The following is a 25,842-nucleotide window of genomic DNA, read 5'->3' as shown; positions in this document are numbered from 1 at the left end:
TAACCATAACAAGAAATTCATGTAGTGTAATAAATATGCCAACCAATAAACCATTAGAAAGTATTGTCAGGGTCAAACCCCAGTACACAGTTTGCATTACTAAAGTAACAACAACCAATAGCAAACAAGTACCATTTAATTATACACATTGAAAACAATTCAATATTTAAGGAAGCTATGGCACATTGTCTGGTGGGGAAGTAAAGTTTGCTATTGTGGTGTATGGTGTCCTACAGGTATGCCAGCTTATCGAATACAGCCCACCATAAATAATTTTCCATAACCTCAAAAAACCTTCAGCACGCAGGGAAAAATAAGTCTGCTAACTTGGTTTAAGTTTTTTTCCCTACTATTCAAAGGTCTGAGGTTCACCAGGGACAATATGGTAAAAGGAGGTGTGTCCTTATGCAAATATCGTAACCAGTTTTACTGAAACAGCGCTTTACCGTTTTACATTTTACGGTTGTTTACCTTCGCTATTTAACAGTTTTACACTGTAAAATTAACAGATTTTACAGAACTTGGCTGTAAAAAATAATGAAATGTTTTTGTTTAAGATATACGGGTAATTTTCAGTAGAACATAAGGTAACTTTCCTTTTTTTCAGAAAATGTCTTTTACTTTCACCATTTATAGTATTTTTACTGTTAAATTTACTGACATTTTTTATAGTGATAAGGTAAGCTTTTACCTGATTTGCTAAGTTTGTGTTGTACAATGCTAAAAACTATTTCAAAATATAGTACTGTATGATGGATGAAAGGAGAGTCCTACTAACATGTGAAAGAAAATGCTTTCACTTTTATGGAACAGATGGGGTTTCATCCCTGGCTCAGATGCCTTCTTTTCTTTATACTTTTTTGTCTTTTAAATATTACTTTGTTACTGAATATATTTTTGTCTTCTCACTTATAAAAATTTTTGTTTAATAACTGCAATAAAGTATTATTGTGCCAAGTGCGTGTATGTTTCTCATGTTCCTTTTCTTGAATATGCTCAATGTAAGGGCAGGGAGGTGTGCAGCTGGCTGTATTTAATGGACTAGTAGGCCATAAGCTTGCCACTATGGTATTAGTGAATAATTCTGGTGATGGGCTATGTCTATTATCAATCTTTCTATGTGTTTTTTTGATTGTTATGTTTTTTTATCTCCTGCTCTCGGTTCTAGTTCTTGGTTTTTGGATTATGGACTTAAATTTTTTTTAGTTTTTCTTTGCTTCTGGCTTTGTTTTTTAATCACTATAAATAAATTAATAAAATACATATTCGGACAATGATTATTTGTGCTTTTGACTATTTACTGTGTATGCCTTAAGCCTATTAAAAGTCTCGGGACAAGGCTTACTTTATGCTTCTGGGCCGTATTTGAAGGCTTCAAGCCTCAAGACATGTATTTTGAGTTAAATAAGCTGAACAGAATAATAACTGTCTTAAAACAAAGAAGATGAAATTTCTTTTCTTTACACACAATCCTGCTCTGTGCTGACGGCATCTGCTCCAGCAATCCAAATAACATTTCTCTGATTGGCTTCCTTCAACTGACTTTAAGTGATCAACATTAAAAAAATTCTAGCTAAGTGCATTTCTTAATTTTAGTTTTACAAAATGTAGTCCTTTTTTAGCAAAGGGTGGGGAAGAAGCATTTTACTGCTTTTGAACTGAATTCTATACTTTAAAGGAACAGAAATCTGAGGGAGCTTGCACCCCCTCCTTGATACAGATGTGTATTATGATACAGAGAACACAAGCTGCATGTTTTATTGCTTACATGTTAAGTATCTTATTGTGCAGCTACAAATGCTGTGGTTTATATTTGGTCACAAAAACACAAAAGTGGCACTGTAATGTACTATACCCCAGTGTTAATGATGAATGATACATTCTTATCAACACTGGTTCACTTCATTCATTAGTAAAAATAGAAGTCGTTAGATGAAAATTATTGAAATTTTTTTTCAAAGAAAAATGTTGGAGTTTATGTTCTTGTTTAAATCTGTTGAAACAGACATCTGTAAGCCAAGACCCACCTGTATTACAATAGAAATCTTCATTCATGGAATGCATCCATAACAATACTTTAAACTTTATTAAAAAGGTAGTGCCTTCTATTAATATGTTTAGTTGCCTAAAATACATGAAAGTCCTTAAACTTTAAAAACTGGAGATAGAAAAACAATAATGCCCACTATTCAATAGAATTCACATCTACAAATAACTATCCATCCAACCATCCATTTTCCAACCCGCTGAATCTGAACACAGGGTCACAGGGGTCTGCTGGAGCCAATCCCAGCCAACACAAGGCGCAAGGCAGGAAACAAACCCCGGGCAGGATGCCAGCCCACCACAGGGCACATACACCCACACACCAAGGACATACTAGGGACAATTTAGGATCGCCAATGCACCTAACCTGCATGTCTTTGGACTGTGGAAGGAAACTGGAGTACCCGGAGGAAACCCACACAGACACGGGGAGAACATGCAAACTCCATGCAGGGAGGACCTGGGAAGCGAACCTGGGTCTCCTAACTGCGAGGCAGCAGCGCTACCCACTGTGCCACTGTGCCGGCCTATAAATAACTACTGAAAGATATTCTGGAGTGGAAATTTTATTCTTGTCTTAGTTGTCCATCAAGAACATAGCACAAAAACCTAAAGAATTTTAAGAATAGATTATAACTGAAGAACTACATATAATATTCTAGTCTTTCACCTGCCTGCAGAAACGATTAGTAGTAGAAATCACAACCAATCTGCCATTTCCCATACTTTAATATCTCGTTTTCTCTTTCTATCATGTTTTTATGATACATTTGTGTGAGTACTCTTACTTTGTGAAATGGTACAAGGGTATTGTCACCAAACAATCACTACAAGCCCTCATGACAGATAACACATCCACTTATCTGCTACTTTTTGCACATATTCGATTCACTTACTTTTTATTAGCTAAGAACAACATATTTAAATCTCTTTGTGTTTCAGTGGATATTGTCCTTCTCTTGCAGCTTCACTTCTTTTCTGTTTTTGCTATTTTTCTCTTTGATATAATGGTGTTCTTCTAGTTACTAATTATGATTTGTGTTTTTACAGAATTGATTTTTATTTGTATAATATAATCAAGTCAGATGACTGGTTTATGTGAGAATTGCACAAAATCAGGTCACAAACTTTCTTTCGAATTTGGCTACTAGTATCTATTGCCCATGCCTCCTATAACATTTGAGCACTGCCTTAAGTTTGAAATGTGTCAGTGTAGCTAGTTTTAGTATAACTTACAGGTAAAAGGAGTTAAACTTGAAATTAAATCTTTCTTTGAAATGTTGTCACTTGTTTTATATGTCATTGTAATGATATGGTTGCATTTAATATAATAATTCTTTACATTTATATTTAATATAATAGACTTTATGTAAAATTAAGAGACATGGATTCATTAAGAATGTAATAATCTATTATCTATGTATTTTCTGTAAGAGTGAAAATTAATGTTGTTAGCACTTGATTTTAGGTATAGCAAAAATTAATCTGTTAATCATTTCATCTTTTATAACAAGACCTCAATAAAGGCTTCTTTTGGTCTTCTTAACTCTTGTAAAACAGCAGTTGTTAAGTTATTCACCTCTGTGTAATGTGTCATATTGACATGATGGTAAACTTATTTGTTAATAAGAAGGATTCACAGGTCTTATACTAAATATGTAATATTAAGAGAAATGTGTCCCAGTTAAGCCACTTCAGATCACTCTAAAGTTAAGTTTTTGGTAGTAGACCACATTACAGAGATGAAGAAACACTTTACTGGTGCTTTGTAAGTGTTATGAAGACCCAAAGAAGTGTGTGTTAACATCTTATTACATAATTGTAAATAACTAATAAAAGCATTTATGAAGGACGTAAACGAAAGTGTTACCCTAATGTTTACATTAACATAATTTCAACATTGAAAAAATTGAAATCAGTCCTATAATATGCGCAAATTTTAACTGCAGCACTCTATCTTTTATTAATCAATGTTTTTTTTTTTTATAATACAGTGAGACAGGTGTAATCGACCTTCCCCAGACTGTTCCCGATACCATCACCGAGTGGCAGGCCGATGCTTTTTGCACTTCTCCTGAAGGATTTGGTTTGGCACATCCCATTGGACTGACAGCTTTCCAGCCTTTCTTTGTAGAGCTGACTTTACCCTACTCAGTGGTCCGTGGTGAAGCATTCCAGCTAAAAGCCTCTGTTTTTAATTATCTGTCCCAATGTATTGTGGTAAGTGTCTGTGCAATGTTCAATGAATTTTAATCAACATTAATGAAGAAGAATTGCAACGTAATATTCTCTAGTTTAAAATATGTCATTTTAAAAAGAAATTTTACATTAAACAATTGCAGGTATCAATGTACAGCTTATGCAAATTGTACATAAAAGACAATCAGTAATGAATAAAACCATCATAAATGGTTAAAGTATTCAATGTTAAAGGTTTTCTTTATTGTGTGTATTTTGTTGGAAATACAATTTATACAGCTAGAGTAATAAAATCAGTTTTTCTTAAAGTGCCCTGTCCTGTGACTCATATCTAATGTAACGGTTGCAAAAGCCACAACTATTCCCACTCATATGAATTTTTTTCACATATTCCACCATGAAAAAATCCATTAGTGTTAGATCTGGATTTCAAGTATGCACTCCCGTATTGTTCACATAAAGTTACAAATGTAGGTATTCTGTTCATTAGCTTGCACACACACATATAGTAGGCAGCACCAATATCTACTATAGGAAAAATGTCCATGCTTTCCTCCACATTTCATGCAAAGCACATTGCTGTTTAGCATTTACTGAGCTAAATCACTTTGAAATGGTTTCTTTTAATTATAAACCTCTGTTATTAATGGTCAAGGTGAGAAACCTCAAAGTCAATATAGTCCATCAGAATCTCCTTTAACTGCATGTTACCTGAAGCTCTCTTCAAAACTATCAACAGGGGGGCTTATAAGCCCTTCCTTAATTGGCCATTTCTAAGCTCTTTTCAGATATCACCATTTCTAAATTGATAGCTCACCTGAAGTAAGTCAAGAAAATGGTAGATCATACAGCATCAGGCCTCTCTCTGCTTAGACAGAAGTTTTGAAGTAATATAGTTTTTTCAGGCAAGTATTTATACCTTGTAATATGTTGCATGTAGATTTGCACTTGCAGGTAAGCATTCGACTGTGCTCTGTACATGTGACAATAACAAGCCTTTAAACCTGTAATCAGACTCTAAAGGTGTACTGTATATTAAAATTATGTGATTTTACTATTTGAATTATTGTGCATTTACGGTTATCATATTAGAAGTCTTTTTCTGTGCTTTAAGAATATTATTTAGTTTGACTTATCTAGACAGCTTTTTGGATCCTTCAACTCTAAGACTGTCAGTTATAAATGCTGTTTGTCTGTCTTTATTGTTCTGGGTCACATTGAAAATTAACTGATATATTTGCTTTGCTGTTTTTCCATATTGGTACAGTATTATGACATTATAGTAAACACAAGAAGATATTACACATAATTTGATAGAGGTAACATTCTAATATTGTGATTAGTGGAGGTATCTTTTAAATCAGTACATTTATTGCAGAGAATTGTGTTAACATGCAGTGAAAGGCAGGTTACTATACTGTTTTTTTTACTCAAACAATTGGCATTTCTGATAAACAGTTCATAAAGTCAAAATGAATTTCTTAACTGTTGTACTGTAGGTTAAGGTGAGTCCAGCTGAGTCTTCCCAGTACAACTTAGAGCCATGTGAGGGGTGTGAATACAAAAGCTGTGTGTGTGCTGATGAAAGCAAAGTATTCCGCTGGACTTTTACAGCTAAAGCTCTGGGTAAGTAAAGCACTTGAGGTTCTGACATTGATAAAAAATTTTATAACACATTTGGTGTGTTTAGCATTAGGGAGCCTGTGACAATGCGGGTTCTGCAACATGCTCCCATCTCCTGTTAGGGAGCTCTTGAACCCAATACCGTCGGTAATGTCACCGATGAGCTAGACAGTGAGGCAATAACAATGAGCAAGGGGATGATGTAAAAGTGCAAAGTGCTTTTATTCAAATAAATCCAATGTGCAACTGTGCAAAGTTCAAGTCAATAAATAATCCATAAAATATGTGGAGGTTAAGATCAATAAATAGAAACATCTTCTAAGTATAACGAGATTAAAAATCCTTCAAGAAGCAATCCTTTAAAATTACAAAAGCCAGGTGTCTTCCTTTAAAACATGGTGGCTCCCCTGCTACTCCCATCTGGGCTGTTCGACAGGAGAGTCGCTTACCTGCAGGAACAGCTGCCTTTCATTCAGGTCCGGTAGCCCTCCGACCCTTGGCTTTGTTGGGCTCCCAACCGGACCAAGACTTGGGTTATTTCCCAGCGGCCAAGGCGCTCACGCTGGGGCTACACCAGCCCAAAGCCTTCTCGACTCCTGCTCCTTCTACGGTCAAGTCGATTCCTCCACTGGTCACTCCAGCTACTTAGTCGCTCAGCTGGAGCGACCGCTTTCTCAGCCCCACTGAGTGTCGGCCAAACACTCCCCACGTGGGCTCTCTTCCCAGCTGCCTGCTTTCTCTAATACGAGCCTGCTCTCGTTCGCTCACTCGCTCTCTCTCCTTCCACACACCGCCTTTCTCCACCTGCTTCCTGCTACCTCCCGTTCTCTCTTTCCTTCCTTTTACTTCTTTTTTTTCCCTTCAACCGGCTCGCGCTTCTCTATATATGCGGGGAGGACATGGCAGCTGCAGCCCATTAGCCACAGGAACGATCACAGATGTGGGCAGTTTCTCACCTGTGCACTTAGGTGAGAAACACCCACACCGCAAATCGCCCTGCGGCTCGCTACAGTCACCACGCCTCCTCGCTAAGCTGCGAGTGCGGCGATTATTTATTTAAAATGAACTGGCCTTTGCTGGAGAGCTGTGGACCCATAACACCACAGAGCCTGACAAACATAGCTAGACATCTAGAAACCTCACAATTTGGTTAACTTTCTCCATTATCTAAATAGAAGGGATTGATAGTAACCCCCCCCCCCCCAAAAAAAAACAGGCACAAATCACTCACACATGAGGTTCAGGGTAGTTTCTTGCATTTTAGCTGAAGCAGTCTGTAAATTTCACGTTTAAACTTGCAACAATAATATCTGATAGGCCTTACTGCACTTTTTTGTTCTTCAGGTGAAGTGAATGTAACTGTCCGCGCTGAGGCTCTAAACACGGAGGAGTTATGTGGAAATGAAGTAGTCACTTTTCCTGACTATGGACGTGCTGACACTGTCATCCGGAAACTTCTTGTAGAGGTGAGAAGAGAAGCCATAAAATACAGTCTTCACTTCATAAAAATCTTTTTTTACTACCATATACCATAAAAAAGAAAGATATCAAGTCAGTTCATCTTTTTCAATTTTCTTAACTAATTAAGGATAATGGAGAGTCTATCACAGTGTCAGTTACTGAAGAAACAAACTGGTATATACACCACAAAAAATTCCAAACAGTCAGAAAATCTACACTGAGTAATTTAAAGCGATCAAATTATTTCACATTAAACAAGAGGCCAAGTAGGACACCTGTGAAAATAGCACAGTAGGGGGTATCTGTTCATCCAACCATCCCTCCATTCGTCCATTACATGAAGTTAATTTTTAGATTGCAAAGTGACAGAAATATGGCAGCTCTCCTGGCACTAATTAATAGTACAAAATGTGCAATCACCCATTCTGGGCCAGTTTACAGTGGTCAATTAACCCTGTGGTTCCCAACCTTTTTGACACCAAGGACCGCTTTTATAGAAGCAATTTTTTCTGGGTTTTGTAGGGCAGGTTTATACACAATATACTTACATTTCTATTATTATTAAGTTATAATATCATAATAGAAATTATACAACTTGCCATAATGCAGAATCAGTGGGAGCCCTGAGCTTGTTTTCCTGCAACGAGACAATCGTATCTGGGGACGATGGTGACACGCAAAGTGTGTTGCTTATGTTCAGTCTACTCCGTAATCTCGTTTTGGTTGCTGTCACTGCAGAAAACGCTGCCTCACAAAGATAGGATGTTGGAAATGGAAGCAGACTTTTCAGTGCTTTTGTGGCAACCTCAGGATAATCCGCTTTGACTTTAATCCAAAACGTATGGAGATTTGAAGTTGTCTCAAACTTACTTTTAAGGCCACCATCATTTGCAACCTCAAGCAACTGATCCTCTTCAAGCACAGACAAAGTTGATTCACCTGGCTTATTCACAAATGGGTCACGGATCCATTCCTTCCCATTTGGGGGTCTTTTGTGGTTGGGAAATCATGCTCAAACTCTATTGAAAGCTGAGATAGGTGATCATACACCAGCTGGGAGGAAGAAGGCCCTGGCTTGGTATCTTTATCAACTTCTGCTAACATTTTAAACATATCAAAAATCCCAGCGTTCACTCATCGGCCCCATAAATCAAGTTTGGCTTTGAATGCAGCCACTTTATCTGCCAACTTGAACAACGGTTATCTTCTGCATCTGCCCCACATGCTGCTGCTCCACCGCCACCTCACATTTTCCTCCTCAGGCTCCTCTAGTACTCCTCCAGCCTGGCTGGATACTGAGTCTGCAGAGTGGGTAAAGGTGGGGTGCCCAATAGTGCCTGTATGCCTGTAGTGCAAATACAGGTAAAATTCTGTTACAACGAACTGCCAGGGACCTAAAAAATATTTCGTTGTAATGAAAATTTCATTGTAATGAGATTCTGTATTTGTTGCTATAGTGCTTTCTTTAACTTGTGTCCAGGCATTTGCAATCATTTCAATAGCTTCTCTCGTGTTAATTATAATCTTCTCCTGTCTACAAGTTATGCTGATGAGAATGTTTCTCAGCATTTCCTTGCGATAATACACTTTCATGGTGCGAATGATGCCCAAACCCAATGGCTGAAGCACTGCTGTGCAGTTGGGTGGGAGGAATTCAACGCAAACATTATCTAAATGTGGAAGCATGTTGTGGGCAGCACAGTTATCAATCAGAGGCCGAATCATCGTTTTCTTCTTCTTCTTCATATTGTGAGTTTTCTGAACTCTTTTGGGATCCCCCCACCCAACGGGAAGTCACACTGAAATGCGTCCCGAAGCACGATTGACGTGTCTGTGTAAGATTGTTTGTCCGTTGTCGGGGCAGGGCAACAGCAGGCTCACTGCACTGCAGTGAAGCACCACAGAAGCGAATCCTAAAAGATTGTAGTCGCGCTATAAGTCCTTGTCTTACACCCCAAAACATGAGGCTGAGTCTCAGTTCTTTAGCAAAACCAGCTTTATTCAGCTTGGAACAAAGCAGGAACAGCATGGTTATTTATTGTGGCGTGATCTGCCACTCTCCTATAAACAGACACAGCAGTCAGACAGGGTTGTGACCAGGTTAGTAGCCAAGTAATCCTGTTCCCTGCATTTGTAATGTTCCTTGCATCACCCATCGAGATCTTTTCTGTTTGCTTCGGTGAAGAGCTGTAGCAGAGCTGTGAGCCTGCTGTTGCCCCGGCAATGGATAAACAGTCTTCCATGCTCTTTGGCGTGTTGTCCAGTTGGGGGAGGTCCCAAGAGAGTGTAGAAACCTCACATTTTCTTGAATGAGTGCCGCATTAATAGGAATGTTTCTTGAATGAGCATCACTGAACCACATAAAAACAGCTTTTTCAGCATCTTCAAATGCAGCAGTACACATACGTTTGCAACCTGACATTTTTCTTCTTTTTTTGCTCGGTCTTTCAGGAAAGTTGACAGTGTCGATGGTGAAATTCCAAATTCACTGGCAACATCTTTTTTCTTTTTGCCACAATCGAGACCTGCAAAAATTTAAAGTTTTTTTTTTCTCATATGAACTGTTATCGTTTTTTTGTGTCTGACGTTTCTATAGGAGGGTGACAATGAGTTAAATTCCAATGGATTTTTTTCAAATGTTGATGAGCAATAAGTAAAAGGTATCACTGAAAACCACCAAAAACAAAAATGGCAAAAAAAAAACAGTACAAAGAAAGTTTGAAGAAAATTTTTTTTTTTTTACAATGTTTCTGTTTGGGAATTATTGTGCAAATGTGTGCAACTGAGCTGCGACCACAGAACTAACTGTTATAACGGAACTTTCCCTGTAGTATGTGCTTGTATCTCTCCTCAGCTCAGTCTCTCTCCTTTCTCTGCGCTGCTGCAAAGCCCCGCCCGCCTAGCGTTGAAAAATGTCCTTAGTGAAGGGGCAGCCATTTTTTGCTGTAGCCCTTCACTGTGTGAGTCTCCGTTGCTGGAAGTTCTCTCGCGGCCTGGCTGTCAGACGGCCACAGCCTGCTAGTGGGCCGCAGACTTGGGATTGGGGACCCCTGAATTAACCCAATGTACAAGGATGTAGAAGAAAGCCAGTGAACCCTGGAAAAAGCTAAATTTATGTGGGGACATTGTGCACTCACCACAAAGACTGCTATGGTTCCTGAAATTATAAAGCTAACCATTAAAAACTGGGCAAATCTTACACCCGGTGATGGAGTGGCACCCTGTCTAGGGTTTGCTCCTCCCTTACACCCTATACTAGCTGGGATAGGCTTCAGCGCCAAATCTGTGAATCTGGTCCGGATTAAGCGAATCAGAAAACAATATAGATAGATAGATAGATAGATAGATAGATAGATAGATAGATAGATAGATAGATAGATAGATAGATAGATAGATAGATAGATAGATAGATAGATAGATAGATAGATAGATAGATAGATAGATAGATAGATAGATAGATAGATAGATAGATAGATAGATAGATAGATACTTTATTAATCCCAAGGGGAAATTCACATACTCTAGCAGCATACTGATAAAAAACAATATTAAATTAAAGAGTGATAAAAATGCAGGTATAACAGACAATAACTTTGTATAATGTTAACGTTTACCCCCCAGGATAGTGACAGTAGCCTGTCACTGAAGCTGCTCCTTTGTTTGAAGATGATACTGTTTAGTGGATGCAGTGGATTCTCCATGATTGACAGGAGCCTGCACAGCGCCTGTTGCTCTGCCACAGATGTCAAACTATGACATGGCCTAACAATTCTGACACCTTAGTGTGAAACATAATGTGTCATCTTACAGCAGTGAATCTCAAACTCGGTCCTGGGGACCCACTGTGGCTGCAGGTTCCCACCATCTTCTGTTTTTGATTGGTCACATAGCCTAATTAATTGAGCTGTTATTTCCCATCTTCTGTGTTTTGCAGTCAATTTAGAGACTACAAAACAATGTTTGTTCAAATTTTATTAAAATGTATTTTTCAGTCATTTGGGAATAATATTTTTTTTTACTTTTAACAATATTTCATCCTGATTTTCATTCTGCTTTTCCAAGTATTCTGGTTATTTATTCCATTATTTACTAATCATTGAGCCTAATGCTAATATAGTTGCAGCCTTTCATCAATCAGTGTTGTTTGCCATGTGTCTGCTCTACTTGTTTTTAATTGTCATTATTAGGATGAAGGATAAAAACTTCAATGAAGGGAACAAACTACAAAGAAAAAATAATACAAAAGCAACAAAAGAGAGTTACACAGTTAAAACTATAGCAAAAACAGAAATATTTCCAAAAGTCTTATAAATTTAAAAAACTTTTACTGATACTCTTTTCTAAATGCAAAATAAGAGAAGAGAAAAAGACCAGCTAATTAAATGAAATCAGTTATCAATTTATTATCACTGATTGTGAACATGATTGAAAGATAAAGCTGCAGCCACAATGAGTCCCCATGACCGACTTTGCAGACTACTGATGCAAAAAACAGATAAGAATTTCACCTGTCACCTTTTGTGGTGGGGCAGAATGGTGGCGCAATCATAGCACTCCTGCCTCCCGGTAAGGAGACCAGGGTTCATGTCCTGGGTCCTCCTTGTGTGGAGTCTGCATGTTCTGCCTGTGTCTGTGTGGGCTTCCTCCAGGCTCTCCGGTTTCCTCTAACTGTTCAACAACATACAGGTTAGTTGGATGGCCGATGCTAGCTGGGATAGGCTCCCACAACCCTGGTCTGGACTGAGCAGGTTAAATAATGACATGACCTGTTGTGGTGGGTCTTATCTATAATTATAAGGATTTCTTTGTTTTATTTCTTTTAGGCTGAGGGAGTTCAGAAAACAACTTCAATCAATGCTCTGTTGTGTCCTAAAGGTAAAGTTCTTAGTTATATAATTTGTTGATTATTATTCAATTGTACAAACGCAAGTTCTGGACAGGAATCTAACATGGAAGCATCAAAAAGCATTATAAATTATGAATGATATAGTGTACACTCTAAAAAATTTTGCCAAAAAATATTTTGAGTGTGTTGCTGTATGCCACTTAGTCCAAACAGAAAGGGTGAAGACTTGAAAAGGCTTTTAGTTTATATTTTATTATTAGATTAGATTAGATATTCTTTATTTATCCCAAAGGTAAATTTATTAATTTATTTCTTTATTATTTCATATAATTTTAAATTTATCTTAACCTTCCTTAATTCATAAGCCTTGTTATAATATACTACATGCCACTAATTTTGTATGACACATAAGGATCTATCTATCTATCTATCTATCTATCTATCTATCTATCTATCTATCTATCTATCTATCTATCTATCTATCTATCTATCTATCTATCTATCTATCTATCTATCTATCTATCTATCTATCTATCTGTGTGGGCAGAAATCTCTTTAAACAGAGCACTTTTTCTTTTGCTATAAATTGTTGGTTCCCTGACATCCACTAGATGATTTAACAGGAAGTTGTGGATTGAGGAGATTGTTCATAAATATGTTTTTTTATTTTCCAGATGATCACACTGAGTCTAAAACATTTTCTTTGGAGCTTCCAGAAGTGTTTGTAGAAGGATCAGCCAAAGCATCTGTGTCAGTCCTAGGTAAAAACACAAAAAATAAAAAAAATGTTAACCTATGCTTTGTGAGCAAAATTTTGTGAAAACATGAAAAATAAAACAGGTTAATTGTTAGGGGATGCTGGGTTCTGAACCTGATGCTTCACTGATTTTCAACAAATAGTTTATCAAAGATTTACGCCAGGTGTTTTAAATAAAGACCAGTATTGTTGAATAAAAATGCTTGTCTGCAATTTCATAAAAGAAAAAGAAAAACATGTCAAAAACACATTTTTAGAAAATGTCTGATTTTTACTTTGAAAAAAGTTTTTTTATATTGGTCATACCTTCATCATTTCATTCCTCTTATAAAAAAATAAGTAAACTTGAAGAACAAATGTGACAAGCTGCCAATAAAGCATCTGCTGGCAAATGAGATAGATAGATAGATAGATAGATAGATAGATAGATAGATAGATAGATAGATAGATAGATAGATAGATAGATAGATAGATAGATAGATAGATAGATAGATAGATAGATAGATAGATAGATAGATAGATAGATAGATAGATAGATAGATAGAATTTTATTTGGAGAAATTCGGCTTTTTACAAAAACGCTTTAAATAAATAAATATATAAATAGATGAATGAATAAATATAGTAAATACGTTCAAAAACAAAAAGAAAAAATGAGAAATATGGATGTATACCAAGAACTTTACAGTTACTAATTCATTATTTAATTGTAGTACCGTTCCCTTTGAAATCCTGATATGTTTATTGTGGCATTCTCTTGCTTTTTTATTGTCCTCAAAGTAAAATCGCTTAAAATTTGCTTGAACTTGTATTATCTTTCTTCATTTAAGACAGTATCTGCGAATTAGCATAATATCATACCTAAGAAACAATTTCGTACTTTATTAGCAGTTCACAATGTAATTACACAGTGCTCTTAAAAATGAGAATTGAACATTTGGCGATTTCCTTAACATGCACTTTCAGATGTGCCAATATTGAATTTGAACCTTCAACTGAGTGCCACAGTGGTGCAGTGCATAACCTATCCTAGCTTCAAATCCAGGGCAATTGCAGCCTGTGAAAAGTTTGCATGTTCTCCCTGTTGTTAACTAAGTTTTTCTGTCCAGTGTTTCCATTTTGGCCTGTATCCCAAAGTTTTTTCTGTAATTTGCTTGAACATTCCAGTTGATTTTGCTACCTCTCTCATTGCACTAAGTATCATAGTTCACTTGCGGTACCGATTTATTTGTACAAATCCGAGACAGAGGCAGCGGGCCAAGAGGAGGGAGAAGTGTGACGTCAAGAGTAGGGAGCCAGGCTTGCTTTTCAGCATGACATCATGAAGTATAAAATAGAGAAACAAATGGGCAAATAGAGAAAAAAATTAAACTGTTTGGACCTCATCTTGAGGATGTGAAGCTTAAGCTCATGACTTGCAGAAATTAAGATCTTTGAAACTTTTGAATTAGATACAAATTGGGATTAGATCGGGGTAAAGCAATACCCTATTCTTGGGGACATGTCATAAGTTCCTTCATACATTTGATTACTGACATGTGACATATGACACTGACATGTGGTTACTTGGACTGGTGGCCATTTAACTTAAGTGCAAGCCATATGCTCTGTAACCACTGTAATTGTCTATGCTTTTCAAAATAGAAAATTGTAATTAGCTTCCAAAGCCTAACTGCTCTAGCAATTTTTGTTTTACTTTAGGCATTGACAAATTTATTTTAATTATAAACTTGCATTTTCCAAATAATTTGGTTGCTAATTTCTACGGTTTTTGTATATCAACCACGGTTCTTTCCTGACTGTTCTTTCTGTTTATGCTGTTTATTCTCAGGTAATAAATATAAAAATTGTTTTGTATCTTACACGTTAAAATTATTTTAGGTGAGGAATCAAGGAGACCATGATAGTAAGGTGGACATATAACTTCACACGATATTGCCAGGGTTCTGTTTTTATTTACCATCTATATAAATTCCCAACTGGCTTGTATTTCTTAATATTTAGATTTCACGTGCAAGTGCTAATTGAAAAATAATGACAAAATAAAATGAAAGCACAAATACTCAATTTTCTTTACTTCTGCCCCTTGACTTCTGTCCCTTTGTGTAGGAGATGTGATGGGACGAGCCATGCAAAACCTGGACAAACTCCTGGCTATGCCTTTTGGGTGTGGAGAACAGAATATGGTGCTTTTTGCTCCTAACATTTACATCTTGCGCTATCTGGAAGCAACAGGACAGATGACAGAACAAATCAAAGCCAAAGCGATCCAATTCATGGAGAGTGGTGAGAGACTTTGGAGTAGGAAATAAAAAAAAATCATTTTAAGTGTTCAAAGCTGAGCAGGAAACCATCAGTTTATGTATGCATAATTTTACATACAGCATAATGTACTTACATGAGTTACCAAGATATTCACTTAGCATTCAGTTTCATTAAGAATGTTAAGACTTTTGCTCTTGAGTCTTAAATGTGCACTATGCAGTCTTAAAAGGAATGAATGAATTCTGAACATTGTCACCATTGGCTGAGTTTTTAGAGGTCAAGTCATATCCAAGTGGCACAAAAACGTCTTTACAAGTTGGGGACAGAAAAACCATACATTTTTAGTCCAAAGTTTATAAACCATATAATATCTATAGAAACGCTAAATGTCAAGAGTACAGTTTATTTATGATTCTGCACTGTACCAATGGTTTTTAGATGTTTACAGCAAAACTAACAGAAAAAATAATTTATATTGTAACAAAGCAAATCAGTGCCTTTTGTGGTTTATAGCAGATCCAAAAATCAACAAAATGTTATATTTCAAGTAGTAATCTTAATGCTGTCAGTGAAGTTGTTTATGCTAATGTTAGGATGACATAAACAATACTACATTTTTGTCACGTTTATTTATTTTTATAATTATTTTGATGATGTCAGTTTATATCCATGTTGTATGTTTTTTTGTCTGTAGGCACTGCCACTTTGTGTGTTTTTTTACATTTCAGAGCTTTGGGTCGCAAAGATGCCATGCCCATGATGCACAAGACATCATGGAGGCTATTATATAAAAGATGACCATACTCTTTTAAGTAGAGAATTAAACAGTTGTGAAGCTGTGAGGCCGTAGCACAAATAAATTATCTTTTTTATTTAGTATAAAATGCTTTTCTATTTTTGAGGAAGTATTCAGTGTATATACAGATTGCGGATGTATTCCGTTCCTAAGGATGGCTGTAGTCTCATTTTGTATTTCTATGGTACTTTAAAATGTCCATTTATGGGAAATTGTCAAAACTGCATCATGCTTAATTACGTATTTTTGCAAAAGTGTTTAATTAAAATGACAGTGACACAAGATTGCTGTACTTTAAATAAGAAATAATTTAAATGAAGATTTTGAACATTGGGTATGTTGACTTTATGCTTAAATGTCGTACAGTTTTGGACAATGTTGTGTCACCTCATGAACTTGGAAAAGACACAGTAAAGACAGGAAACCCCACCATTAACTGATGATTGCGAAACACTGCTGAAGAATTGCTCAGCATGTCGCAGTACCCCGATTGCTTACACATCCTTAAACAGAACAGCTTGAACGCATACTTTAAATGCCAGAAAGCAGCAGGTCCTACCACTTAAATAAATATTGAGAGAACTGACTGAAGTGCTACTGCTCAAAGTCTGTTATGTTCACAAGTTACATTCTGTGACGGGTGCAAGCAAAACATACAAAATGATTGAAAATCGTGACGCTGTATTATGTCTCCACTTTAGTGATGGCTGCTGTGTATTCATCTGCATCATAAGTATTTGACTTTGTTTGTAAGAATCACTGTTTGAAAATCTATTGCAATTCAGTTGAGTAGAAATTTTCCAGTTTTTTGCTCATTTATATCTGCAAAATGTGTTTTAAGTTGAGACCACCGTAAACCAAAACCTGCCTATATACCTCAGTCTGCATTTATGACTGACTTTTTAATGACAGCATGATGCTAATGTTTTCTCAATTTTTAATTATAGCATGATCTTCCAAATATGGGTGATCTGCATAGAATAACTTAAATAAAACTATACTATACAGTAGATTCAGAACGTATTCCATTAATTTTGACCAGGTTCCCTGCCTCTGCTGTTGAGCAGCACCCCGATAGCATGATACTGCCACCACTTTAATGTTAATAGGCTGGTGACAGAGTTCTGTCCAAATAGTTCAGTTTTAGTCTAATTGGATGAAAGAAGTTTTCCCCTCATGCCTAATTGATGGAGTTTTGTTGAGATGGCCATCCTTCAAACAGGTACTCCAAACTCAGCAGAAGACTTCTGAAGGTTTGCTGCGGCGACCATTGGGTTCTTGGTGACCTCCCTGACCAAGACCTTTTTTGCCCAGTTATTCAGTTTGGCTGAATGGCCAACTGTAGAAAGAATCCTGGTGGTTCCAAACTACTTCCATCTCACAATTATTGATGGCTTTATAATCCTGGGAACCACTTTAGAAACGGTTTAATACCTTTGCCGTGACCCTTATTCTATACATTTTTTTTCTCCGTTCTGCATGAAAATAGAGTTTAAAATTTTTCCTTGGGCCATCCAATGGCGGACCTACATTTTGAGGCACTGAAACTAATATGTGGTTCCCTTCACAGCCAACAACAAGGTTTGGATAACTATTGTTATCTTCTTTAACAAGGTTACCACACGACAGACCACAACACTTACATCTCAGATTTTGATTAAAATTGGAGTACTGAATAACACTCTAGTGTTAATGTTATTTTTTTTTAAATTCCTTCTCATACAGTAGACACCCAAACTTTCAAGCAAAGTAGACCAAAGTCTCCTTTGGGGCCCCTCTCAGATTAGGGGCCCTGAAGCTTAAGCTTCATTAGATTCATAGTAGATCCGTCTCTGAGCCTGTCACTACAAGCTACAGAAGGTAAGCAGTGTATGAACAAAATATAATCTATTGTTGTGTAGAATGTTCTCTTTAACTGCTTTATTTGATTTGTGTTCTTACTGACTGCCACTTGAAATATTTTTTTTAATTTGTAATATTTTTTTACTCACTTCTATATACTGTATAATATATTTTTTAGCTTTTAATAAAGATGCATAGTGTAAACTCATTCCCTTTTACATTCTAGGGTACCAGAGGGAGCTAAACTATAAACATACGGATGGATCTTACAGTGCATTTGGCAATTCAGATGAGTCGGGCAACACCTGGTGAGTCTGTCCTAGCATACTGAGCACAGTTACAATTGTCATGCAATATTTAATACTATGAATGTAATTATGTTAAGGAGGCCATTTTGAAAAGGGAGTGACAGTGGCACAGAGGTTTGCACTGCTGCCTCATAGACTCAGAGCAATGGATTAAAATTTCAACCCTGGCACTCCATTTGGAGTTGAATGTTCACCTTATGTATGAAGTTTTTTTTCTTCATACTTCTGTTTTCTTAGACATTTCAAAGATGTGTGCTTTAGGTTAATTGGTGCTTCTGAATTGGCCAAGCCTAAGTGAATATGCCCTATAATTGTTACTTCATGTTCCTAATGGGCCAAGATAGAAAAAAAAGCCCTGCCAGTCCTGAACTGATTTAAGGAGATTTGATAAAGAATGGATGCATGGATTTAAAAGGGTTAATGCAATGTGTTAATTTAAAATGCACAAAGGATTTAATTAAAATTACATAACTGACATGCATTGGCGATCTTAAATTGTCCCTAGTGTGTGCTTGGTGTGTGTGTGTGTGTGTGTGCCCTGTGGTGGGCTGGTGCCCTGCCCAGGATTTGTTCCTGCCTTGCCCCCTTTGTTGGCTGGGATTGGCTCCAGCAGACCCCCATGACCCTGTGTTAGGATATAGGGGGTTGGATAATGGATGGACTGCGGTGGGTTGGCACCCTGCCCGGGATTGGTTCCCTGCCTTGTGCCCTGTGTTGGCTGGGATTGGCTCCAGCAGACCCCTGTAACCCTGTGTTCGGATTCAGCGGGTTGGAAAATGGATGGATGGATGGATGGACATAGCTACGCTTTTTACCGCTTATGTGATTTAAAAGGTAAGTATGGCATTTTTCAAGTTGGAATTATTTCTTCACCATCATGGTATATGTAAATTTCCCACATAAAACTGTGTTCTAAAGTGAATCATTCCTTATAAATTTAAAAAATACCTTTGTCTCTTCTTGCAGCTTACAATGGTGCTAGAGGGTGCTCAAGTCCATAGGTGAATGAAAAAACCTTAAAATGTACCAAATATGTCCACTTTGAAGAAACAAAGGTTTCAATTTACAAAAACATGCCTTTCGCATATTCAAACTAGAAATAATTATTTTACCACAGATTACAAAGTAATGTAACATATTACAGTTTAAATTGATGAAATCACATTACAGTTAATAACTTGACTAGAATTTTGCTATACATTTGCCATTGTCTTACACATATGGGACTAACCACATAATATGTAAATGTCATAAATGTCTTAAAGGGCAGGCATTTTATCTCATATAATATCCGAGAAGGCAAATGTGCCTAGCTGATTCCCACTGCATATACTCACTGTATTCACACGGTGTAAAATACACTTGAATTATACAACATTACATAATTTTTTACTTCAGGATTGCTATTAAGTTTGTCTTTATTCAGAAATGAAGACTTTAAGTTTTAATTTGAAAGATCACAACATTTCAGTTTTACAGTGTATTGAAAAATATGCTGAAGAGATCTGAGAGAATTGAATTCCAATTTAAAACCGATGGAGCTAAGAGACCGCAATGTTTATCCGGGAACATTTAGTATTAATTGTTAGTTGTGTTAATACTTTCAATCATTATGATTCACAGTTTTTGATCAAAGAACTCATAAGCAATTAGATTTACAGAGGCAAAAAGTCTTCTGTTTTCAACCAAATGAAATTGCTGTCAGTATCATGTGTAGTAAAATCTACCTCTGTAACCCAACATGCATTTCTTTATTGCTGCTGGAAAAACAGAGAAGTCTGTTTCAGTTAAAATAACTAAATCTTCACCTTAAATATTAGTGAATTAAGACAACTAATTACAAAATGTACGTGCTTTCTTTTTGTTCACCAAGTGCCCTTTTGATAATGTAAAGATCACTGAGAAGGCACACAGTAGAAGATTAAATTGTTCTTGCCTGTTAGTCACTACACCGGCTATAACTTTGCTATTTTCCAACTTCATGTTTCCAAGCCATTCAAGTGGTTAAGTCATTTTATTTTTAATTACTGGTCTCAGTTTATGGTAGTTTTGGCTATTCCACAGAAACAAACAAGCACATAAAACCCATTTTTTTCTGTTGCATTTCAATTAATTGAATTCTACTGACCTTGACTTTTTACCTAAGAACAAAGCAAACTAGTTTTAACTTTAAATAGTAGTGCTGCACAGTAGAGACATTGTCACCTTATATGATTTAATGTGAATTGCCTCATTGAAAGTAACTAGAAGAATGTGTGTGCCCTAGACATGGAGTCTCAGGGAGTATAGCTGGTGAGATGGGGAGTTGACACTGATAATCAACTGGTAATCAACAAAAACCTCAGTCACAGGTAAGCAGCTTGATCTGTCCCTGGCCATTTATGTGAGCAGTAGAAGCCACTGTTCGCAATTCACATTGTTCTAAGTATGCCTTAAAGCCATGTCACCTCATAGTGTACAGCTGCTGAAAAGGGAAGGTGAATGATCCGTCAGGTTTTGTGAAAGTGATGCAGGCTTCAATATATCACTAGGTAGACCGTGAATTCACTATGCCTGACCCTCAGAAACTGGCCTCACACCAGACACCCTGGCACAAAACTCACAAGTAAGGCTGCACTCCTAAATAGCCCCAAAATGAAGCTCAGGCTTTTAAAGTTCAAAAATCTAAATTAATCAGAAATGGCTTTCAAGGAAGAGGATTAATAAACCTCTGGCTTGAAAGTACAAAAACAAAACCGTTTCTTATATTTAAATAATTTATTAACAAATCAAAAATGAAGTACAAAATATCAATTCAGTGGAAAAAAAGGCAAAAAGAAGACAAAAAGCTTATGCCTAAAAAAGCAGCCCAGGTAAACCAGTCCAACAGAAGGTACAAATTTCAGTAAAAAATAGAAAATATGTTAATTACAAATGATGATCCACACTCCATAACTTAAAATTACACTCTGTTGTTATTTTTCCACAAACTTTCAATAAAGATGTGTTTATTTTTCAAACTATAAGAAATATTTCAAATATAATGAAATGCAAAGACTTAATTAGAAACTGGTAAACAAAACAAAATAATTTTAAAATGGTAGTGATGATGTCCTCTGTTCAATGATGAGGAATTTTAATACTTCCAACAGCCATCTCACTTTCCTTTATTTTATCACTTTATTACTTCTATTTATTTTGTGGTACTGTGCTCCAGATACCCATGGCATGCAGGTCCCTGCTGAAAATTAATTTATAAATTGATTGCAGTGGGCCTGAATTGACTGTCTGTAGCAATTCTAGCCTGGGGGCAAAGCACTTTGCTGTCACAATGCGTGGCACACACTGACAGTCCCTAAATCTGTGAACAGAGTCTGATTAGTGGTTGACTGTATTATATGCAACTGCTAGAAGACCTGTCGGATATTTACGCTTTGACATACCAACAAAGTCGGCAACTTTCTGTACACTGTATCCTTTGGTATGGCCGAATGTAATAACCCTTTTTCCCAATCATTCACGTGTTTTCGTGCAACCCATTTTTCACAGAGCTAATGAAGCACAAGTGGCACACTACTATTTCTCATCACTCTACAAACTCCATAGCACACGACACAGCTATTTGTAGGACAGTATTCATACTAAGGGTGCTCTCTGTCTCACCTGTTACACATTTATATATATATTTAAATGAAAGGTATATTTTTACAGTATATAATTATCTGGCACTCTAAGAAGTAAGTAAAGTTGTTTATAGAAGCTTTCAGAACAAACCTTATTAGCCACAAAAGGTTTGCATTGTTATTAACTGAGACAATTAGAAATTTAGGAAAACACAAGTTGAAGAATTTGCTAATGCTTGAGATTTTTCATCAGCATAATTTCTATCTATCAAGATTTAGTGTGCTTTTTAAGTTTCTTTGTTTTTGTTTTTCGCCTTATACGATTTCTCGTATTAGGAATTTGTTAGTTTTCGCATACCCCTTGGGGTCAGAGCGCAGGGTCAGCCATTGTACAGCGCCCCTGGAGCAATTACAGGTTAAGGGTCTTGCTCAAGGGCCCAGCAGAGTAGGATCTCTTTTGGCAGTGACGGGGATTCAAACCGGCAACATTCTGGATACCAGCACAGATCCTTATCTTCAGAGCCACCACTCCACCACTTCACTAATTTTTCTTCAAATATTTATAGGTCTCTACCACTAAAGACTCAAATTAGCTTGAGTTAACTGTGTAACAATAAGTTTACTTAGATGCTTTGGTTATAATTAATAGCCTGTATTAGTAGTAATATTTACAATTTTAGTAACTTGCCAGGTATTCAATTTAGAATAGAACAGTAATCGATGAAGTAATCAAAAACTACTCATTTGTCTTTGAGTATATGTCAATGTCTACTTATATTTAAATGTCTATGCATTTACTGTAAATCAAATTTATATTGAACTTTTGGTCTACAAGAGTCTTCCTTGCACATAAAACTAAAAGTATACAAAGGCCATGAACACTGATTGTTTATTAAATGTTCTCCCATTTTATTTTTCTTTGTAACATCTATCACTCTTTGTGTTGTGGTGTGTCCCAGGCTGACAGCATTTGTGATGAAGTCATTTGGCAGCGCACGCCGTTTCATCTTTATTGATCCTGCACATATCAGTGATGCCAAGAAATGGTTAGGCAAACACCAGCTGGAAAATGGATGCTTCCAGAATGTTGGGAAACTTTTTCATAGTGGAATGAAGGTATGACCACAAACAAAATTCCAAACAGTGAGATTATTTTGTTCAAAAAATTGCACCCATCCACTGATTTCATCCATCCACTTTCATAACTCCATATAATCAGCATGGTACTTGGGAGGGGACATACAGCAGGATTGAACACTGAATAATGTGCCAGTCCACCTTATGGCTCACTCACACACACACATCCACACTCAGGAAAACCAAGTTAGAGTTTCCAATCCATCTAACAATCTACTGTTCAGTACACATGGCGGAAACTTGCAGAAACAAAATTCAAATAAAGGAGTCCATTGAAACTTCACACAGTCAGCCTCCGCACTGAGTAACCACAGCGCTACTCAAAAAATCATTGAAGCTGATTTTTTTTTAATTACAGTTTCTTCAACACTAGTTTAACGACTCATTATTAAACATTAATCAGATTATTTATACCGCACCTTACTGTAGATTTGTTCAAAACCTATGAGTATCATACCACTATACAGAATACCTAAAAAACAAAATATTCACATTCTGAAAGTAATGAGGCAAGAATACTGCTATGTTGTTTAGTAAAGTTACATAAATCTAAGTAATAGTAACGATTTCTTCAGAATACCCTTCAGAAGGCTTCTCTGCCAGTTTTGCAACAAACTATGTCAATGAAAAGCACCAAATTCTGTGAAAGTATGTACTGACACATAGGGTGAATATTTTCAGGAGTATACAGTCCTCCATAAAACAGACATAAGAAAAGCACACAAATAGTGATCAGCCACTTGTGAATGGTCTTTTTTTATTGAAGTGTTTAAAATTAAAAAGATAATTAATACAGTGGATTGAGGCAGTTACTTTCAAGAGCACAGAAACACAGTTGGACACTCATTAAGGGTAAATTTTACACAAACATTAAGAAGGTTTTCTTGACTGATGGAACTACATACACATATAATAAGTATTGTGGTGGACAATAGGAATTTAGGGACTTCAAAACTAGATTTGATGTTATTTTGGAAGAAAGTTATGGATAGAACTGATGAGCTTTGTTGGGCTGAATGACCTGTTCAAGTTTAGATTTTTCTAATGTTGCTAATAAACAACATTCTTAATCTCCTTAAAGCAATGACAGTCAAGATTTAAGCAGCCATGAAAGGTTTAGCCAGATATGCTTTATGATGCATTGGATCCTCGTCCATCTTGTGTTTCAAAGTAAATGAGAACATTAGGAGGCAATACAAAGGATTGCAACCAGGTAATGGACAGTAAGAAATAGCAGGAGCAAGGTCAAATAACTGGTAGGGGTCAGAAATCAGAAAAGTGAATAGGAATCCAATCAAATTGAAAACAGATATGTTAACCAGAGGTCAACATCAAAAATGTGAAAGCAAGAGGTCCTAATATTAAAGTCTTCCAGGAAGGGCCTTTCTAGATGAATTGTGAGTTTTAGGAAATATATCTAATACACAAATGTCAGAAGCTAAGTGTTACCATCTTATATAGGTGGATCACAATAACACAATATGTCACGTGACCTCTGTGTCACATGAATGGCAACAGGCATAAAGGCCATAAAGAAACCACAAACGACATGGGGAACCATACAAAGAATGTAAGAAAGTGGTTAGGACCACAACACAGAACAAAATAGAATTGTGAAAAAAGGGCAAAAACAAATTTTATTTACACAAAAGTCATCAAAATTGATACAATGGAAGATTACATGTTTTTTCTATTACAGATAGTTCAGAGTCACATAGAATGATTTGGATAGGTGTTAATGATAACAGTTAATAAACCTTATTTTATCATTGTTGTGCTTTTAGGGTGGAATTAATGATGAAATTTCTCTAACTGCATATATTACCACAGCTTTATTGGAGCTTAAAACCCCACTCAGTGTGAGTAATTGATTTATTTTGTATTTATATAGGATGGACTGCAAAAGTCTTTAAACTGTGATGATTTTAAGATACTTTATATTATTTTAGAGAATTTGATATTTTTTTCCTCATGGGTTTTTACATTAATTTAATGAATGGTGTGTATTTTTTTTCTTGTCTTGTTGATTACATCCCTCTGTGTTCACTTAACTTTTTATGTCTACATAATCTTTCTAATTACAGAGATTGCTGGGCTGACGGATGCCATGTTTCTTATTTTATGGCAATGATTTCAGTATTTTTTGGTCAAATCTCGGTGTTACATAAAAGTGGCTGTTGGTCCCATGGGTTCATGAAAATACATTCTTACTGGTTTTCTGGAAATTTCCAGGTGGACTTTTGTATCCACAGTTACAGAGATAAAGATTGAGAATATGCAGATAATGCTTAGGACTACTAAGTATTTCTTTATCATTTTACAGGATTCTATTTTAAATAACAGTCTATCTTGCCTGAGATCATCATTAAGTAATGTGACTGATGTTTACACAAAAATCCTCCTATCCTACATGTTTACTTTGGCAAGAGATGAAGAGGCCAGAAGCTCTTTGCTTTCTTTTCTGGACAAAGTGGCTGCTAAAGAAGGTAAGGCATGAAGAGATAAGTGAACATCCATGATAGTTTTCTATGAAAAGAAGAAAAATGCACAATTCATTCTTTAACAATAGAATGGTTATTGGAAGACTTGGGGGGGAGGGGGGGGATACAATCAAAAAATGCTAAAGCATTTCTGAAATGAGAACTGAGTTGTTTAGTTAACAGCTATGTTGATCTAAAACCACACGGATTTTGTAAAAGCTTTCTGAATCTCTCCTTTACTTTACTCTGTCTGAAGAGGTTCTTCACTGTTTCTCTGTTCACTCCCATCCACTCAGCCATCCATTTTCTAAGGTAATAATCCTAATGTAATTTCTAATACATTTTCTGAATATGATTCATTAGTTAACTGAACAAATTATGTTACATTTTATAAGGTCTCCTTAAGGTGTGAAGAATAAAGATATTTAATTCATACTGTGTTACTAAATAATAAAAAATGTTTAATTCATTTTGTCTGTT

At 36.2% G+C, this 25,842-nt stretch overlaps 1 protein-coding gene across 4 annotated transcripts in view; it reads left to right on the top strand.

Annotated features, from left to right (window-relative positions):
* The window catches only part of LOC114658184 (alpha-2-macroglobulin-like protein 1), a 271,971-nt gene that overhangs the window by 213,867 nt on the left and 32,262 nt on the right, over nt 1-25,842 (top strand). For 3 of the 4 annotated variants that reach the window (XM_051932107.1, XM_051932106.1, XM_028810276.2), the window contains 10 exons: nt 4,041-4,266; nt 5,745-5,871; nt 7,213-7,334; nt 12,153-12,204; nt 12,850-12,936; nt 15,042-15,218; nt 18,062-18,143; nt 22,705-22,861; nt 24,667-24,741; nt 25,206-25,368. The exons of the other annotated variant lie outside the window; for it this stretch is intronic. In XM_051932107.1, the coding sequence (XP_051788067.1) occupies nt 4,041-4,266; nt 5,745-5,871; nt 7,213-7,334; nt 12,153-12,204; nt 12,850-12,936; nt 15,042-15,218; nt 18,062-18,143; nt 22,705-22,861; nt 24,667-24,741; nt 25,206-25,368 (1,268 nt within the window). The remainder of the gene's footprint in view (nt 1-4,040; nt 4,267-5,744; nt 5,872-7,212; nt 7,335-12,152; nt 12,205-12,849; nt 12,937-15,041; nt 15,219-18,061; nt 18,144-22,704; nt 22,862-24,666; nt 24,742-25,205; nt 25,369-25,842) is intronic. 4 annotated transcript variants of the gene reach the window in all.

The sequence above is a fragment of the Erpetoichthys calabaricus genome, chromosome 9 (assembly GCF_900747795.2).
Source record: "Erpetoichthys calabaricus chromosome 9, fErpCal1.3, whole genome shotgun sequence".
Lineage (NCBI taxonomy): Eukaryota > Metazoa > Chordata > Cladistia > Polypteriformes > Polypteridae > Erpetoichthys > Erpetoichthys calabaricus.
Note: the sequence above shows the minus strand (reverse complement) of the source record. Positions and strands in the feature narration are given on the sequence as shown.